This window comes from Xenopus laevis, chromosome 2L (genome assembly GCF_017654675.1).
Source record: "Xenopus laevis strain J_2021 chromosome 2L, Xenopus_laevis_v10.1, whole genome shotgun sequence".
NCBI classification, from domain to species: Eukaryota; Metazoa; Chordata; class Amphibia; order Anura; family Pipidae; genus Xenopus; species Xenopus laevis.
In genome coordinates this window covers 72,429,686-72,450,125 of record NC_054373.1, presented here as the reverse complement: position 1 = coordinate 72,450,125, position 20,440 = coordinate 72,429,686, and the positions used below count along the sequence as shown (strand labels likewise).

General features: G+C 42.5%; 1 protein-coding gene across 3 annotated transcripts in view; it reads left to right on the top strand.

Moving 5' to 3' along the window:
* The window catches only part of LOC446916 (troponin T, cardiac muscle isoforms), a 96,491-nt gene that overhangs the window by 44,627 nt on the left and 31,424 nt on the right, over window positions 1–20,440 (top strand). For all 3 annotated transcript variants that reach the window (XM_018246542.2, XM_018246541.2, XM_041582032.1), the window contains exons 4-9: window positions 6,538–6,579; window positions 8,644–8,676; window positions 9,759–9,780; window positions 9,869–9,929; window positions 11,653–11,769; window positions 12,382–12,459. In XM_018246542.2, coding sequence (XP_018102031.1) covers window positions 6,538–6,579; window positions 8,644–8,676; window positions 9,759–9,780; window positions 9,869–9,929; window positions 11,653–11,769; window positions 12,382–12,459 — 353 coding nt within the window. The remainder of the gene's footprint in view (window positions 1–6,537; window positions 6,580–8,643; window positions 8,677–9,758; window positions 9,781–9,868; window positions 9,930–11,652; window positions 11,770–12,381; window positions 12,460–20,440) is intronic.

Sequence of the window (20,440 nt, the reverse complement as noted above, 5' to 3'; positions counted from 1 at the left end):
GGAATCTCGGCAGCAGCGACTTGACCTTCTTCATCCATCATGGCCCGTTATAATGTCACGGCCGGCACCCAAAACCAGAACAAATGCCAAGGACCCTGGTCTCGGCTCGGCTTCACCAGTAGTGTGACCACCTTTGGGCTTCGGGAGGAGCCCTCAGCTTAATTGGGTGCCACCTGGACTTAACGAGGGGTACAAGGCGAGGAGTTCTGGCTGGCAAAGGGGCACGACCGGATAGCAAGAGTCTTTGGGCAGAAGGTCAAGGACAAGGCGTCTGGTGGAAACGGAACAGACCGGATCAGGACAGGCAGATAACAGACAGACTGGATAAGGCAGAAGGATGGTCAGACAGGCTGGGTCGAGGCAGGCGGATATCAGAATCGTCAAACAGGCAAAGGGTCAAACCGGGTGATCAAGCAAGGGGTTAAGCAGGAAGAGTTGTCGTAGGCAAGCAAGGGTCAGGATACAGAATGCAGAGTAGTCAGGAACAGGCTGGGTCAAACACGGATAATCAGTCAGGATAGCAAATTCAGAAACAGGTAGCAAAAGCTCAGGAAACCACAGGATATGATCCTATAACGGGCACTGGCTACAGGTCTGAAAGGGCCTTAAATAGGGAACCATTTTTCTCAGTGTGTTGCTAGGTTTGAAAAACACAGGGACATGGTGTTTGTTGAAAATCCTCCTGAGTTTCTCTGACACTCCAGCTACATATGGGATGACTATGTTTCGCCTACTATGTGTCTCTGGGCGGTTATTTCTATTGGTGTTCCTGTTGGGCTTGGTTGCTGCTGTTTTGACAAAGGCCCATTCTGGGTAGCCAAATGCTTTCAAAGCTCCTCTGAGATGTTTTTGCTCTTTGTCTTTGGACTGTATCAGTTGCCACACATTCCGCCCGGTGGCGCAGGGTTCGAATGACACCCAGTTTGTGTTCCAGTGGATGGTGGGAATCAAACAACAGATATTGATCCGTATGAAGGGTTTCCTGTATACTTCCATCTTCAAGTTACCCCCCTCTTGGATACATATCAAACAGTCCAAAAAAGCAAGTTTGTTCTCTTGGACATCTTCCCTTGTGAACTTGATGTTATTGTCCACTGAATTAATGTGTTCTGTAAAGGCCGCCACTTCATTGGATCTGATTTTAACCCAAGTATTATCCACATTCCTGAACCAGTGAGTCGGTGTAGTTCCCTGGAAAGTAAGTAAGGCCCTCCTTTCCATTTCCTCCATGTACAAGTTTGCTACAATGGGAGAGACTGGAGAACCCATTGCACAGCCATGTTTCTGTCTATAAAAAAGGTTCTTGTACTTGAAGTATGTGGTGTTAAGGCACAAATCTAGCAACAAACAAACTTGGTTGGGACTGAGCTTCGTTCTGCTGCTGAGGGTGTTATCATGTTGCAGTCGATTTCTTACAGTCTCAATCGCCTCTGTCGTAGGTATACATGTGAACAATGAAGTGACATCACATGACACCATTGTTTCTTCTGCCTCTAGTGTAACACCGTGAATCTTGGTTACAAACTCTTTGGCATTCTGGATATGATGCACTGTATTGCCTACCAATGGGGCTAAGATGTTAGCCAAGAATTTTGCAATGCTGTATGTCACTGAATTTATGATGCTGACAATGGGTCTTAGTGGGGCTCCTTCTTTGTGTATCTTGGGGAGTCCGTAGAAGCATGGTGTGGCTTCCCTGAGATACAGACGGTGGTATAAAATTCGATCAATGGCTTTCTCCTTTTCAAGTTGTTGTAGGCAACAGATCACCTTTTTCTTGTAACCACTGGTTGGGTCTTTCCCTAAGGGTTCATACACCACCTGTCTGCTACATACAATGCTGTTCTAACATCTGTACCCCTGCAGAACACTTCACACATCCATTCATGCAACTCTCACAAGTAACACCTGTAGTGACGTTGACTATCCCTGGCTAGCAGGCTACCTGTTTCACTGCAATTTAAATGTATAGTGTCCTGCCAAATAAACACATCAGCCGTTCCACTGTGTATGTGTATTGCGGATCAGAGAAGTTCCCAGGGAGGGGTATTACAGTTCAGCCTGTCCTGACCTTGGGTGGAGGCACGCAATATTAAAGTGAGCAGAGGCACAGGACTCCTGTAGCACCACACGCAACTAAATGCGTGCTAGATCTCGTGCAGTAGCAGAAGAGGGCTATACATAGGTGAAGCAACGCAGTATGACTATGAAGATTTTCATTCATCCAGGTCATAGTATATCTAGTATAGGTCAATCTAAAAACAACTGGACTTGCTGAGTTTCACTACTCATCCGAGCAGCTTCTTCAGTTCAACTGACTGGTGTGGGAAATTCTCGGCATATAAACTCTTCCACTAATCCATTTATAATGGCACATTGTAACTCTTCAAAGAGGTGACATCTGAAGAAACTCACAGAGGTGTTGATTCTGTGTAGTTGTGATAGGATTATCCAATGTGTCATGTGACTCCTAGATACGGGTGTTACTTGTGAGAGTTGCATGAATGGACGTGTGAAGTGTTCTGAATCCGCCGGGGTACAGATGTTAGAACAGCATTGTATGTAGCAGACAGGTGGTGTCGAAGGCCCCCACCTCTGTTCAGAGATGGTCTCTCCACCTTGACATGAATCGCCTCTTTCACGCCTCGTTCAAACCAGCGGTCTTCTTTATCCAAGATTTGAACCTTGCTGTCTTCAAAGGAGTGTCCCTTGTCTTTTAAGTGTAGAAAGACAGCTGAGTGTGGCAACTGATACAGAGTCCAAAGACAAAGAGCAAAAACATCTCAGAGGAGCTTTGAAAGCATGTGGCTACCCAGACTGGGCCTTTGTCAAAACAGCAGCAACCAAGTCCAACAGGAACACCAATAGAAATAACCGCCCGGAGACACATAGCAGGCGAAACATAGTCATCCCATATGTAGCTGGAGTGTCAGAGAAACTCAGGAGGATTTTCAACAAACACCATGTCCCTGTGTTTTTCAAACCTAGCAACACACTGAGACAAAAACTGGTACACCCAAAGGATCCAACACCAAAAGAAAAACAAAGCAATGTGGTATACGGAGTCCAGTGTAGCGAGGAGTGCCCAGATCTATACATTGGGGAGACAAAACAACTGCTCTCCAAGCGAATGGCTCAGCACAGGAGGGAGAACTCTACAGGGCAAAACTCAGCTGTCTTTCTACACTTAAAAGACAAGGGACACTCCTTTGAAGACAGCAAGGTCCAAATCTTGGATAAAGAAGACCGCTGGTTTGAACGAGGCGTGAAAGAGGCGATTCATGTCAAGGTGGAGAGACCATCTCTGAACAGAGGTGGGGGCCTTCGACACCACCTGTCTGCTACATACAATGCTGTTCTAACATCTGTACCCTGGGGATTCAGAACACTTCACACATCCATTCATGCAACTCTCACAAGTAACACCTGTATCTAGGAGTCACATGACACATTGGATAATCCTATCACAACTACACAGAATCAACACCTCTGTGAGTTTCTTCAGATGTCACCTCTTTGAAGAGTTACAATGTGCCATTATAAATGGATTAGTGGAAGAGTTTATATGCCGAGAATTTCCCACACCAGTCAGTTGAACTGAAGAAGCTGCTCGGATGAGTAGTGAAACGTCTTCATTGATTACTCAGCAAGTCCAGTTGTTTTAGATTGACCTATACTAGATATGTAGCAACGCAGGCTTCGATACTAGGTTTGAGTGATGGGTCAATTCAAAAATCGGCCAGGTGTTCCTCTAAGTGCCTTCAATTATATATCAGGCCAGAGTTACTTGATCTATAATTTTTTATCTTCTTTTTCAGTGTCACCACCGCTCATTTGGTTGATCTGCCACTCGTAATTGTACAGTGCGAGGCAGCAAGCTGAGGTCCGCAGTTATAAAACAAGTTTAGGCTTAGACAAAGTTTAGATGGGGATCCGTGGTCTTAAGTGGGTTGATTTTATCCCTGTTAGGCTGCAGAGAAGGCAAAATGGGGATTCTCAGCAGTAATTTTTGTTCATCTGGGTGGTAGTGACATTGGTAAGGGTAGGAACATCGATTTAATTTGATCAATTAAGTGGGATTTGGCACAGGTTCATTTTATGTTTCCACATTCTGTTTTGGTGTGGTCTGAGGTTATACCTAGACTTGTGTGGTTATAGGAGATTAAAGGAATTGTTCAGTGTAATAATTAAAACTGGGTAAATAAATTTTTTATTTTGCACAGCCTATCTATTTACACAGTTTTTATTTTCACACTGAACTGTTCCTTTAACTTATGACCACTTAAAAAATGTAGAAAGAAGCTTAATTTTGCTTTGGCAAAACTTGCCAAGTCTCTTAACATTTTGGTTCACAGACATTATGAGCTAGACTACAGTGGGGTAGGCCTTTAAGCAACAGATAGGATTCATTTATCTGATTATAGGGTTGGACATCTTTAACATGGGCATACAGGATGCCCTGGAGAGAGCCTTGTCTTGGTGGGGTTTGGCCAAGTCCAATATAATTGTTTAATTGGTCATGGTGTGGAGGCAAAGCTATACAGTATGTATCAATAAGGCGGCCCGCTGGGTACTGGTTATCAGGGGCTTGTGTTAAAATTCCCTGTACTTGGGGTTCTAAGGTGATGTAGTATATTGGGTTTCATAGATGTTATGTTGAATATAATAAAATCTGCTTCGGCCTTTATCTCCACATATTTTATTGGTGTCGTCTCTTCTGTTCTTATGCTATAAGTGCTGTGTATGTTTCCCATGGAACCTGAGGGCTATTAGCACGCAGGGGCATGGGATAGTAACAGCCTATGGGGGGGATCAACATGCCCATACAAAGATCAATATCATTGGATCCCCAAGGAATAGACCCCTTACCCCCTATATTTTAAGTGCTGGGTAGATGGTTTAGCCGGTTGGTAGGCAGTTAGTTTATTGGTGGTTGGGATTTGAATGGTGACGATTAGGCTTGGGCAGGGGTATATAATGAGCCAGGCTCAGCATTTACCTGTCATTCTTCTTTGGATCATCATGGAGGAGCTGCTGAGAGGTGTCCAAGATCCACCCTCACATCCCCTTATGGTGTTTTAAAAAAAAAAAAAAGAAAAGAAAAAAGAGGAAAATTTAAATATGTTTATGTATGTATTTTACTGCTTTGGCAGTGTAAGGAGGCAAAGTTATATGAGGCAGCCTGATGGGTACTGGTTATCAGGGACTGGCTTGTATGAAAATTCCTTGTACTTGGGGTTTTAGGGTGATGTACTGTAGTATATTGGGTTTCATAGATGTTATGTTGAATCTAATAAAATCTGCTGCGCCTTTATCTCCACATATTTTATTGGCATGGAAACACAATGTGCTGGAGTGGAAAATGTATGTCAGGTAATATTAAGGTGGAGTTAAAAATTCCCTAGCAAAATGTGTATGTTCTGTTGAGAAGCAAAGTCTGCCTGAGAGTGAATTAAAGGCAAAGTTGGCCTGTAAAGCAGAGAATGAATGTTTTGCTGGCAAAGAAGGTAATGTTGCTATGGAAGGAGTCTTGGAGACAGAAAGCGTGTGTCTGCCAGAGATCTGTTTTAGTCCCGATACAGACGATGCCAAGTATGGGGGCCTTTTAACACTGAGTGGGTATCTAAGGGGGTTATTTATTAAAATCTGAATGCCAAATACCCAAAAAAATTGTGTTTTTTTACCATAACATCTGAATTTTTAGTGGGATTTATTATACACAGAGGATGGAAAAATTCTGATTCCAAAATCCGGCATCTCAGACCTGCCAAGGTTGCATATAAGTCAATGGGAGAAGTCCCAAAGATATTGTGATTTGGGCTGGTTTTTGTGCAATTATCCGAAGATAGGTGTTGTAGGGTGTAAAATCCTAAAAAAATTGTATGATTCGTTTTTTTTCTGTTTTTTCCCCACAAAGAATATTTTCAGGAAAGTGTATTGATAAATAAGGTGAAAAAACCTGTGCAGATTTGGTCTGGGTAGTTTTCAGAAAATTTTTAGATAAATTTGGACTTTGATAAATGGACTTCCCTGTCTCAGCCAGTCTGTGTGACTGCATGTGATGGTGACTCCTGCAATTCAGGTATGATAACCTGGAGGAGTAAAGGAAAGCAAAAATACAAAAGAGAGAGGTGGTGATCAATTTAATAGATTTTTCTATTTTTGTGAGAAAAATAGAAAAATATAGATGTAAGAAAGAAATCAAAAAGTGAATAACGAGAGACAATAGACAACTGGAGAAATATAAGAGAATTTTTCAAATGGCTATTTTTTTGCACTTTTCCCACTTCATGGGACATAGTGCACATAGCCATGGGCATCTGTGTTTCAGAGGCCTGTGGTGAGGCATGTAGATGTTTCCAGTTCTGTTTAAAGCCTTTAAGGTTATAAAGCCCCAAAGAACAGAAATTGATTTTCTTGGAAATTCATTAAGGTGAAGGCACTCCTTATGTTTTTCACATAAAATGTTTCTTCAGGGCTTTAACTATAGCTAAAAATTAAACAAGTCTAAATGCATTTTGTATTTTTTGTTCCTAGTGTCAGAAAATGAAGGGGGAGAGGAGGAGCCTGAAGAAGATGGTATGTAAAAACAAAAGGCATAATTTACGTCTGTAACCACAAGTTGGTAACAGGTAAAACCCTATTCATTAAAGGTACTTGCATCAAAGGGCAATCTTTGCACCTCTGTATAGTTGCGCTTGCCAATGTTCAGTCCTTCCTGCCTCCTGGAAGACATGTCAATTGCACTCTAAATTGCATTTTGCACACTGTACTTGCTGTCATAAAAGACCCCTATATTATATTATTTGTACTCTAAAGGCATTTGCCTCTAGGGGCAAAGCTTACTTCTTAAAGACTTTGAGAAAGGGGCACTGTGTTATCCTGAAACACCAGTCCGTGTTGAAATAAGTTTGGTTCCCCAGGGAATGGCGTTCTAACATTATCTGCCCATATGTATCCAGCTTATAAAATTCACTTCCTCAGATATCATTCCCAGAACCTGATTTCCTCAGGATGAAACTTGGCTCATTTAGATTTGTAGATTTGTATTTATATTTGGTTTGGGATTCAGCAGAATCTTTTGTGATTGATTGGATATTTCTCAAATCCTTAAATGATGGACTGGACTCCCTACAAATAACACATCATTGATATTGCTAATAATAATAGTGGTCTTTAATGTAGTATTCACTGATTTCACTGTTCATGGCATTATTTATTAGATAATATTATAGTATTCTAATAATATCATAGTTTGGTAATGGAAAGATGTTTTTACATATGTTAAAAAAATTAGTTCATCCGTTCCAAAATATATATGAATAAACTGATGGAGGGGAAGGCAAAAACTCTCATCAGGCCAGTTACTAATCCATGCTACTTGGATGAAAGAAGTCTAGGAGACATTAGACAATTTTATCTTTATCATAGCCATGTCAATGTCACACAATTTTAACCATATCTGTATGGGGTGCTGTTTGTCCCAAATACTTTCTGTACACAAAACTATCCCTAATACACAGAATGATTGTCTCACATGATATATAAGTATTTGTGACCATAAACACAGATAACAAATTATACAAAAAATGTATTTCAATTAAAGAATGCGAACAAAGTCTGGTTAGTGCACAAAAGGATGTCATTGTATTACAAACTCCATTCTGTACATTTTAACAAGCAATTTGGCTCACAGCTGTATAACATTCATGTAACAGACACACACGTGTTAAGTTACTTACCGAATGAAATGTAAAAAAAAAAAACTTGGTCAGAATTTATATATATATATATATATATATATATATATATATATATATATATATATATATATATATATATATATATATATATATATACACATACATATATACATATATATATATATATAGCTACATGCCAAGCTGTCGATTTTAATGACAAAATAGATGTTTTTACAAAACAGATAAAATATCCGTTCTGTGAAACAATACTGAATCAATAAGAACAAAGCTTATTGCCATATAACAAAAGATGTAAGATGAAAAGATGCCAGCTCTGCTCCACATGGCTGCATCATCCCTAAGGCATAGGATACTATTTGGCCTGCTATTGAGGGTGCCCTCTAATGTCTCCTGTGCTGCATAGTAAATATGAAGAAACATTTCCTAAAAGGGCTGCTATTAAACACTACAGGTTCTTAATTGAAAGTTCTTACAAATGGCTGAGAAATACTATGCTGCACTGATAATAATTCTAGAGAAAGAAAAGTATGCAAAACATAAATATGATAAGTAACTTTACACAAGTGCTTTTGCTACATGGATGTTATACATGTGAGACAGATTGCTTGTTAAAATGTACAGAATGGAGTTTGTAATATAATGACATTCTTGCGTGCACTAACCAGATTTTCATTCTTAAATATAAATAAGTAATTTGTATATTTTTTATCTTTTTATATGGTCACAAATACTTTTATATTTTGAGAGACATTCATTCTGTGTACTAGAGATAGTTTTGTATACAGAATATATTTGGGACAAACGGCACCCCATAGAGAACTGGCCTTTTGTAACATGGTCTTACAGAGCACAGTATAAGTCGGGTAATATCTTTATGGACATACTTGTCTCTAACTGATTTATATGAATGCACACATAGGTAATGAAGAAGAAGTAAATGAAGAGGAAGAAGGTAAAGTATTGTACAATTGGTATAGTACTGAGACATTTTGTCCATTTTTCTTGAAGTATTAGAACAAATAGCCTAGACCTTCTCATGAACCACACTCACTCTAATTTTCTGGTAGTTTAATCTCACTGTATCCCATGCTGTAATGAAAAGTCTCTACCACTGCCATTTCACTATGAAACCCCCAAGCATGCTTTTCCCCAGCTGCTTCTCTACCTTCCTCAATATCGTTAATTTTAAAGGGGAAGGAAACCTAGTCGGCGCAAACCCCCAACCCCCCCCACCCGTTTGTTGCCCACCCTCCCTCCTCCCCCTGGCCTACCCGTCCCGCTGGGCAAATGCCCCTAACTTGTTACTTACCCTTCTGCGCAGGTCCAGTCCAGGGAGTTCACAGACGACATCTTCTTCCACCCGATCTTCTTCCAGCTTACGCAGTAGATCCGTACCGGCAAAATGATCCTACTGCGCATGCGCCGTTCAAAGCAGGAAGAAGATCGCGTGGAAGAAGATGTCGTCTGTGAACTCCCTGGACTGGACCTGCGCAGAAGGGTAAGTAACAAGTTAGGGTAGGGGGCATTTGCCCAGCGGGACGGGTAGGTCAGGGGGGAGGAGGGAGGGTGGGCAACAAATGGGAGGGGGGGTGGGGGGTTTGCGCTGACTAGGTTTCCTTCCCTTTAAAGTAGAACTGAATTTGAAAAACAAATATGGGTAGAAATGCAGTATTTTATATACTGAACTTACTGCACCAGTCATGCTTTTGCTACAGAACAGTTTATATGAATAAAAAAGCTCGAGAAGCTCTCTGTTTTAAAGCGTTTTAAAGTTATTTTTATGTACTTCTTGAGGGCTGTCCATGGGTATACTGAGGTTGCTTTTCCATTGAAAAACCACTCTGGAGCAGACCCCATGGCCGCGTGCAGCCCGGGCAACAGTGGGGGCGGACTGTGGGTTCACATTATGGTTGGCAAACATTAGGGTTGCATAACCTTGTTAAACTAGGGGGTATGCTATAAAGGAAGAAATTATAATTTCACACCAAACCATGTTTATTTCTTTCCCTTTACATAAACTGATTTTTGGAACAGAGGAGTCAAAACCTAAACCAAAGTAAGTAAACAGACAGAATAGGAAAACTTCTAAAGGAAATCTGAAAGTTGTTGTTTTTTGATTGCTTTGCTTTTTTGTATTGTTCTAGGCTCTTTATGCCAAATTTGATACCTCTAAAAATACCAGATGGAGAAAAAGTGGATTTTGATGTAAGCATAATTGCAAAATATTTATCAAAATAAACCAACCATTTAACATTGTTTTACATTTCATACTGCTGTTTTGTGCCTTGTCATCTTTTACTCAAAGCAAATGTGAACAAACTCAATATTTCCTTTATTCCAGGTTCCTAGTACTGAATTAGACTAAATCCCAACAACTTTACATTTGGGGGCAGATTTATTAAGGGGCAGATTTACCTAGGGTCAAATATCGAGGGTTAATTAACCCTCGATATTCGACTGCCGAATTGAAATCCTTCGACTTTGATATTCCAATTTAGCGCTATTCCTACGATCGAACGATCGATTCGAAGGATTTTAATCCATCGATCGAAGGATCAGAAAATTGTTAGGAAGCCTATGGGGACCTTCCCTATAGGCTAACATTGGCCTCGGTAGGTTTTAGGTGGCGAACTAGAGGGTCGAAGAATTTTTGAAAGAGACAGTACTTCGACTATCGAATGGTCGAATAGTCGAACGATTTTTAGTTCGAAGCGTTCGATTTGAAGTCATAGTAGTAGTCGAAGGTGGAAGTAGCCAATTCGATGGTCGAAGTAGCCATATTCGACCATTCGAAATTCAAAGTATTTTTTCATCTATTCCTTCACTCGAGCTAAGTAAATGGGCCCCTAAGTGTCAAGTAGTGATGGGCGAATGTATTCACCAGGTGCGAATTCGCGACGAATTCCCACGATTCACCGCCGGCGAATAAATTCGCAAAACCGGTGCAAAAATTGACAAAAAAAATGCGAATGTGTGCCGGTGTAATGGTTTCTTAAATTAGAAACCATTCGAGTTGTTAGTTCATTTGAGTTCATTCAAGGTCTAATAAAGCTCATATAGCTCTAATGATAAGTAACCCCTTAAGTGTTAAATATATTTCGCTCACAGGGCTGCAATATTTCACTAATAATAGTAGCCATATCACTGCATAAAGATGCATTATATTTTTTTAAGTTGGTTGTAGAAGTAACATTTTCATTTGTGCACATTTTGTACAAACACACACTATTGTTTATATATAGTTTTCACAAATTATTTGTGAGCATGCACAGGCATGCATAGTTTATGGAGAGTATAGCCTGACCCTCTCTGTACGAAAATATGAAATAAATTATGAAATAAAAGGTGCTACAAGTTTAGTCACCTATAGCAATACATCAGCAAATAACATTTACTGGTCTGCTTTGGTTGCCAACTGTCTAGTATTAATGGCAATAACAAACCAAGGGCCCAAATGTGCCACAAAACATACTGGCCAATGGCACTTGTAGGGCCATACATTCAATTTTGTATCATGCTACAAGTTTAGTCACCTATAGCAATAAATCAGCAAATAACATCTACTGGTCAGCTTTGATTGCCAACTGTTTAGTATCAATGGCAATAACAAACCAAGGGCCCAAATGTGCCACAAAACATACTGGCCAATGGCACTTGTAGGACCATACATTCAATTTTGTATCATACAGTCAATGTACCTGCAGATTTATATAGCATGTGAAAAGCACAGAAAAAAATATAATATGTTTAGTGCAGGGGAGGATTAAGCAATGGTAAGGTCCTGGGTGTTGCCTTAACCCTGTCTTGTCCCAGCTCCACCCCTGGTCCACCCCTTTCATCCATTGACATTGACTGCATATGTTGTGTTCTTAATAAATTAATTTGTCATTGCATGTGATAATCCCATCAATCTTCGATACAACTGCAGGATATACACAGGAAGCGAATGGAAAAGGATCTTACTGAACTGCAGACACTTATTGAGGTTCATTTTGAAAGTCGGAAGAAGGAGGAGGAGGAACTTCAAGCCCTGACAGAAAGAATGGTATATAGGATCATAGGAATGTGTTTGTGTGTGAAATACACACTAGTCTAAGATCTATTATCCAGAATGTTTGGGGCCTGGGATTTTCAGGATAAGGGATCTTTCCATAATTTGGATTACCATACCTAAAAATCTGTGGGAAACACAGAACTTCCACATTGGCACCCAGGTATGAAATCTCTGCTGAATCTTATCTGGGTTTGAGACAAAAGGGTCTTTAAATAATCCATGTGTGGGGATCCAATTAAAACAAGGTTCAATGCAAAAGCTGTCCTAGGAAGAAATTTCTAACTGGGATGTAATTCTCTTATAATGCTGTGAGTAGTGTCATTACTGTCTTATATTGTAATTCATATTGTTTATATAATAATTATAATGTAATATAATATGAAACAAACTCAAATCAGTTTCCATATAACAGAAACTGTATTATTTTTTATTGTGTAGTTATATAACATATTTTGCACAGCCTATTTACCCAGTTTATTTTTACACTGAATTAGTAGAAGCTTGGGATAATAAAACAACTAGATAATAATTATACATTATAAAAATTGGAAGGTAAAGATATAGTGGTTAATTTTTATAATTTTCATTTAATATTTTTGTTAGGAAAAAAGACGAGCCGAACGAGCAGAACAGCTAAGGATTCGAACAGAAAGGGAAAAAGAGAGGCAAGCTAGAGTTGCAGTAAGTACCTTGTATAAACCCACAGGATTATAGAAGGCAAGCTGGAGTTTCAGTAAGTACCTTGTATAACACACAGGTTTAAGGAAGGCAAGCTAGAGTTGCAGTAAGTAACTTGTATACCCACAGTTCTATTTAGAATTGCATTATAGCCAAGCTTCATATTGCACTGCTCCTACTAGTTATATGTATATGTATCATTGTGTATATACTATATAATTGTGTTCTGATACACATCACACAGTCAGAGCTAAGAAATCCCAGTAAGCATCGATATAGGTGCTCTAACAGCACAAGGCAGAGTGTGCCTGGGTAGCTAAATTCATCCAAAGATTAGCAGTGAATTCAATATCCTAGTCATATCAACAACAACAAGGACCTGAAATAGGGTTACCACCTTTTCTGGAAAATAATACCGGCCTAATAATATTGGCATCAAGCATCATTTTTACTGGACAGGCCTGTAAAATACCAGCCAGGTGGCAACCCTAACCTGAAATATAATGTAAAATGTATATTTCTCTGAAATGTCTTGAAGAAGGTATTGCTAGAGTCTGTGCCACTGAGGTTTATGGTATCAGACTTCTGTGAACCAGCGCTAAAATAAAACTTGAAATTGTGTGTGAGTCTCACCTGGGTGGAGCAGTGTCAACTTAAGTATGACTAGTGTTGGAAACAAGGCAGGGACTATTTCAGTGTGGGTTAGAAAGGGAGATTGGAAAGGTAATAACTAAAGACTGGGTTGCAGTATCAGCATTGGGACCTGAGGGAAAGCACCTACTCAAATACTTTTAAAGAGAAGGAAAGTTGCCAAAGCAGTTAATTGCTAATAGATTAGCCACAATAGTGCAAACTATAAGATTATATTTATTCTGCAGAATGTTTTAGAAGCTCTTTCTGTTTAGGATATCAGCTGCCATATTAGCTTTGTGTGACATCACTTTCTACCTGAGTCTCCCCCTCTCATTTATAGGTCTGGTAGGGGAGGAGGGAGGGGGAAAAGGGAGGAGGAGCAAACTGAGCATGCTCAAGCCCTATTCCGATACAGAAGCCCATGTGTACACAATAAAAGGAAAAAATGCTGTATTTCTGTTCACATTCTGATAAAGCTTACTTTCACTTTCTGATAAAGCTTATTTAGTTTTAGCCAATCTTTTTCCTTTAATACTCAGCCAGGCCCAATTTGGGACTGCCAAACCAAAAGTAGTTATGATACAACAGTAGTCTCTTGTCAAGCTTACCAGTATAATCCAGTCGTAGAAGGAGCTGGAGCCGTAGATAGTGAACCCACAAGCGCCTCACACAACCGCTACCCACCTGGAGTGGAACAGGGAGCAGGGTTGTGGAGAGTAGCCAATGAGACGATCAGCGAAGTACAAAAGGATTAGGCAAAGTCGTGGTCAGGAGGTCCGAGGTCAAAAGGCAGGCAGTGAGATTCGTAAACGATGAGACAGGCCGAAGAGTCGAGACAGGCAGCAGAAATCGTAGTCCGGGAACAGGCAAGGGTCAACAACAGGAATTCAAAGAGTATAGAGACGCTAGGGTTTCAGTTAAACAACCTAATAACCAGGCAATGCATCTCAATCTGAACCAGGTTTAAATATTGTTAGTTTGGCGCCAACTGGCGTCTTTTCGCCGGCGTCGCCGTACTGACGTCACGTCCGTCTTAGGCGTTTTCGGCCGCGTCCTTGCGCCAGCGACCGCCGCCGGCGCCTTCGCCGTCCCCAGCGTCCAGCGTCACGCGCCGGCGTGCATTAACGCGCCTGCGCCGGATAGAACGCGGACCCGAATCCTCACAGTCTCTACATCTCCTGCTTCTAAACAGCTCTTATTAAGCGTATTTGAAAATTTAAAAACAGTTTGGCAATCTGCTCAGCTTCTTGAAAGCTGGTCATAATTTGCAGATTGTGCTGTTTGAGGCTAAATGCACACAGTATTGTTCCTGTGCTTTCTTCTGTGCTTAATTAATCATGTGACTCATGCTGGATATAGCGCACTGAACATCATGAAATGCAACTTATACAATGCCCCTACACCACCAGTCTGTCCCCTGTTATAGTATGCCCCGCACTGCCTCTCTCACTGTGCATCATGTTTAGACTTAGAGTTTGGCTGCCTGGGCGTCTCTACAAACACCGAATGTTTTTCAACCATTACAGTGGTCAGTGTTGTGACTATTTCATGCACAAGAATCTTTTTAGGAAACAAGTTTCCAAGTAAGAGTTTGGTAGTATAGTGTTGCATGTCATGAGGGAGAATGGGGTTTGATTCCCTAATGGGGATGCTAAATTTTTTTGCTAATATTTATAATTATTAACTGAATAATGCATTTTTATAAATAATCAAGGGGGTTGCCACCACCTGTCCAACCTGCTGTTCTGTTTGGTGAGAACAAAGGCCATACACTGCAGAAACTACCTGTTCCCTAAACCTGAGGCAATTTTTAGCCAATAATAGCACTTTGTCATGTGAAAGCATTTTGGAATGCTGAGGATTGCTGGTTTGAGCAGTTTGCCTCGTTATCAACAAGGATGTCAGGTGGGGGGAGGCAGTTGTTGATTATATCTTGCATCCAAGCTTGTATCGCTCTTTACTGCTAAACTTCAAGATATTTCTAATATAAATGCCTAATTTTGGAATGCTGAGGATTGCTGGTTTGAGCAGTTTGCCTCGTTATCAACAAGGATGTCAGGTGGGGGGAGGCAGTTGTTGATTATATCTTGCATCCAAGCTTGTATGGCTCTTTACTGCTAAACTTCAAGATATTTCTAATATAAATGTCTAATTTTGTTTCTTACTGTTAAGTAGGTAGACAAAGAAATACTGGCCTTCCTATGTTCTTGCTGTTTTTTCATATTAATAACATTGGCATCAAGCATCATTTTTACCAGCCAGGCCGGTAAGATACTGGTCAGATGGCAACCCTAGTTTCAGACCACATTGTCCTCTCTGTGCAATCAGAGGCAATTGGAACAAGTATACAAGCATCAACTGGGGTACCTGGGTCCTACTGGAGAATCCAACTCCACCCCACCTCACCCCCTGGATTTTGCAGCAAGTGTCCTAGTAGCGAGAGGTGGGAGTGGGAAAAAATAAGGAGAAAATAATTATATTGGCAACCCTGAAGCCACAGCCTTATGAAGTGATTTCTGGATAGAAAATAAAGCCCTGCCTTCAGAGTGGTCTCAACTGTGAAGTCCCCATACACAGTGCTGGAATTGGGGAATTTTTTCACTAAACTGCCTCAAGTGGCAACTTCGAGCGACCTCTGGAATCCAAAGCGAGGCAGTATGGTGAGATTAGTTGCCCGCAGTAGAGGAGCTTTGTCATTGGGTGAGACTGGGGGTCTGCCACCCCCCTAAAAGAACTAAATGGACTTATTCTTGCTGGAATGTGAAAAGATTTATGGCACCAATGGAAAGGATAGGGCTTGCTTTTAGTAGCCATTATGTATTTACTGGACTTCCTCACATTCTGAAGAGAAAGGGAAAAATGGGAGATAAAAAGAAAAGGGGGGTGCTAGCAAAAAAGTGGAAGAGGCAAAGTTCTGTATAAAGAAGTAAAGAAATGCTAGAAGAAAGAAAGAAGACAAAAGTGGAAAGCAAGACAGGGGTGTATAAGAATATAAAAGGGAAAGACAAACAGAGCAGGGAACAAAAACATAAGGTTAGTAATATCGTATTTATACATAATGGCCTTTGCCATTATGCTATGAAATCTGGGGGTATTAATACATGGAATTGCCATTGTGCCATTATGCTATGAATTCTGGGGGTATTTTAAATTAAGTTGCCATTATGCTGTGAATTCTGGGGGATTTATAAATGAAGTTGCCATTCTGCTATGAGTATATAGAGTATATACATGGAATTTATACTGTGCCATCCTGCTTTTTTGGGGGGGGGGTATACAGAAAATACAGGGTTAGTACAAATTTAATCCAGAAAATGGTCCAATTGCATCCTGGAAATTTTTTGAAGCAAATTGGAGAAGCTTTAGAAGGGGTTGTTCTCCTTCCTTTGTATCAGCTAGAAGTTAGACAGGTTTTACTTAAGCCAAAAGGCTTTTTTCAATCTAAATTACTATGTTTATATATAATTATTATGCTGATCCAGTGGGATTGCAGAATTTGTACAAATGTCCCTTTATAATATAATATTGCTGTCTAACTAGCAGAAAAGGGATCCATGTAGTGAGAGATATTTGAATTTTTCACATTACTAATGCAGTCACTGCATGGCTATTCCGACTACAGGTTACACAGTGCTACAGGCCTACAGTTCCTCATACCTTGCATTTTGCCAGACCAATAGAGCGAGGCAGTGCATGGGGAGGTGCTAGAACTCATAATAGGCCTGGAGTGCCTGTGCTCTACTATAGGCCTGGAGTGCCTGTATTCTACTATATAATCCATTCTTGTACTCATACCCACTTTGTTTTATGGTATGTTGTGCTTGGCCTGCCAATATTCTCGATATCTTACTGCTTGTGGTGCCATTGTCCATTGCTGTCTATGTATGTATTTAGTGTGCCAGTGCCCTCTGCTTCTTACTACAATATCTAATGTTCTTTTTAGTGAATATGGTGCATGTTATTGGGAGATCAGTACCTACTAGTGATGGGCGAATAAATTCGCCATGGTTAAATTCGATGCGAATTTCGAAGTTTTGTCGCAGCTCATTTCTCCGTGCATCAAATTTTTACAAACGGAACATCAGCCACAGCAGCCAATTAGATGTGAGCCATCCCACTGTCTATATAAGGAGGTGCAGAGGCGGCCATTACTCGTGGCGTTTTTGGTAGAGGTTAGAGAGAGCAGGATAGTGAGAGATTTGTGTTTGATTTAGCTAGAGGAGTTTGTGTAGAGTGCAAGTGGAGGTTGTGGATTTCAGTTTACTGTTTTCCCTCTTCTGCTTGCCTGCTCACCACCCAATAGCCCGTTTTAGGGCTAATTGTCTTTGTCTGTGCTTGTGTGTATTCCTTGTGGGTACACACTTCTGCTGAGGGGATTTAGTTAAGGGTTTTATTTTTTTCTCATTTCCTTCCCCCAAATATCCAATCCCCCCTTGTTTTTTTTTTTTTTAAGTTTAGTTGTACCCACTATGATGGGCCGTGGGAGAGGGGGGGAGGGGTGTTGGTGGTGGGAAGAAGGGTGGGATAGGGAGGGGCAGCTGAGGAAGAGGCCGTGGTGCTGGCCGTGGGCATCCAATCCCACAACAGCCCAGCCCACGTGCCCTGCCCAGTCTGGCCACTGTAGCGCAGCACAAGCTGTCATCACATCAGCTGCTATCACAGCAGCAACAACAGCAGCAACAACAAAAGCAGCAAGTGCCACAGCAGCAGGTGGCTCTGTGTCGCAGTGGGGCAACTGGCACACGTAGGACTGTTTTGATTTTTTTGCCACTGCTTCGCATTCCTCACCCGCAAGACGCCTCTCTCCCCCAGCCACCCCCAAGTGCAGAGGCTTAATGGCTGCCTGGCAAAACTTCTGGCAGTGCAGCTGCTGCCCTATCAGCTAGTCGAAGCAACCCCTTCTGACAGCTGATGGCTTGCGCTGCCCCTAACTGGCAAATCCCCAGCCACCAATATTTTGCCAGGAAGGCTGTCCCTTCCCTCTACCAGCAGATGGTGGAGAATGTGTCCCTGTCGCTGGATCATGCAGTCGGTGGCAGGGTGCACTGCACCACTGACACATGGACCAGCAGGCAGGGGAGGTACATATCGTACACTGCACACTGGGTCTTCCTGATGAGTGCTCGGGAGGGTGCAAGCAGGGGCGCTCCCCTCAGGCTACAGGTGCCTCCGTGTGGGGTACAGGGCAAACCCCACATGCCCACTTCCTCCTCCTCCTCCACTATGGATGAGCCACCCCTGAAGCATCCCCACAGTTACGCTTCAGTGCAGCACAAGCGATTTCAGGCTGTGCTGCAACTCCTCTCCCTGGGCGAGAGGAATCATAATGCACCTGAGTTCATGGCTGCCTTCCAGACTCAGGTGCAGCGGTAGTTCACTCCCTGCCAGCTCCAAGCAGGTAATGTTGTTTGCAACACCTGCGGGCCGACCATCCACCTAGGCCACCTGACCCACGTGCCTTGCTTTGCACATGTCCTCAACCTTGTGGTGCAGCGCTTCCTCAAGAACTGCCAAGGGTTGGGTGACATGCTGGAGAAGGTATGTAGGGTATGCGCCAATTTTCGCAGGTCCCCCACCGCCAATGTGTCTTTGGCACAGATGCAGCGGCAGCATAATCATCTGTGACCTGCCGACGCGCTGGAATTCCACCCTGCACATGGTGGAGCGCCTCGTAGAGCAGCACTGGGCTGTCAGCAATTACCTGCTGGAGCACTGTGCCAGGGGTACTCAGGGGCAAGATTTAGGGTACTTCAGTGCAGAGCAGTGGCAGCAAATGAGGCAGCTCTGCCGAGTACTTGCCCCCTTTGAGCATGCCACATGCTTTGTTAGCAGGGACAATGCGTGTCTTAGCAATGTGATACCCCTGTGTTCCTCCTCAAGCGCACATTGGATGGGCTGCTAGAGGAGGGTGACATGCCTGAGGAGGAGGAGAGTAGGCCCCGTAGGCAGGCAGAGGGGGCTGGGAAGCAGGATGAGGAGGAAATGGTGCCCGATGAGGACGAGGGAGAGGAGGACTGGGTGCCTGCGCAGCTTGGGGAGCAGGGCACACACCACCCAACTTCCCCAGCTATTGTCCACGGCTGGGAGGTTACAGAGCAAGGGTAGATTGAGCCAGATGACCTGCTGCATCTGGAGGGCAGTCAAGAAGAGGTTGGTCGGGGGCACCTCTTTTACATGGCTGCCCATATGTAGACTTGCCTCCGAAGCAATCCCCGGGTCTGTTCCATCAAAGACCAGGATGATTATTGGGTGGCCACTTTGCTTGACCCACGGTACAAGGGAAAGGTGGGGGAGTTCCTTGTACCCAGCCAGAGAGAGAGGAGGGTGGGTCAATTGAGGAGGTTTCTATGCTCAAAACTTGTATTGCACTCCTACAAGTGTAGTCTGACACTTCTCCATTACTCCATACACCCAGCAGAGACGGGGGCCTAGCAGCAGCAGCAGCAGCAAAGGTGGAGATCTCATGGGCGTGGGGAAAAGCTTATTCAAGCCTCAACGGGCAGCAGCAGGCCCAGTCAGCACCCAAAGCCACCAGCAGCAGTGGGTGAAGCATATGGCTGACTACATGGGGTCAGTCAGCGTGCAGGATGCCATTCGCCCTGATGATGACCCCATGCATGACAACATGCATTTTTGGGTATTGAGGCTCGACCAGTGGCCAGAGCTGGCACAGTACGCTCTGGAAGCTGGCTTGCCCCCTGCCAGTGTCCTGTCAGAGCGTGTCTTCAGAGCCGCAGGTGGGATGGTCACTTAGAAGCGGACACGGCTATCCACTGGCAGCATGGATATGCTGACATTCATAAAAATTAATGAGGCCTGGATAAGCAGGGATATCCAAGTTCCCATTGCAGACAGCAGAGACTACCCTCCTCTCCTCCTCCTCTTCACAGATGTAGCCTCCTCTCTCTCCTTTGCTGCCCATACTCTCCTCCTCAGTAGTATTGCCCATTCCCCATCTGTCTGCACCTGCTGCCCTTGCTGCTGCTGCCTGCTACTAGCCCTTAGTAGTACTGCTGCTGTGCTGCATTGTCAGCAATTTTTTTCTGGTGGGGGCCTATCAAGGCTCCTACTTCTGTCACTGACACTACAGCTGCATTGTTGACAATTTTTTTTTCTGGTGGGGGCCTATCAAAGCTCCTACTGCTATCGTAGATACTGCTGCATTTTCGGCACATTTTTTTTGTAGTTGAGGCCTAATATGGCTTCTAAAAAAGTTTCTTCGAATACTGCCGCTTAGTCGACTAATTTCTTCTGGTTGAGCCCTAACATGGCTTCTAAATATGTTGCTTCTAATTTTGCCGCTTAGTCGGCTAATTTCTTCTGGTTGAGGTCTACCTCATTTAATTATTCT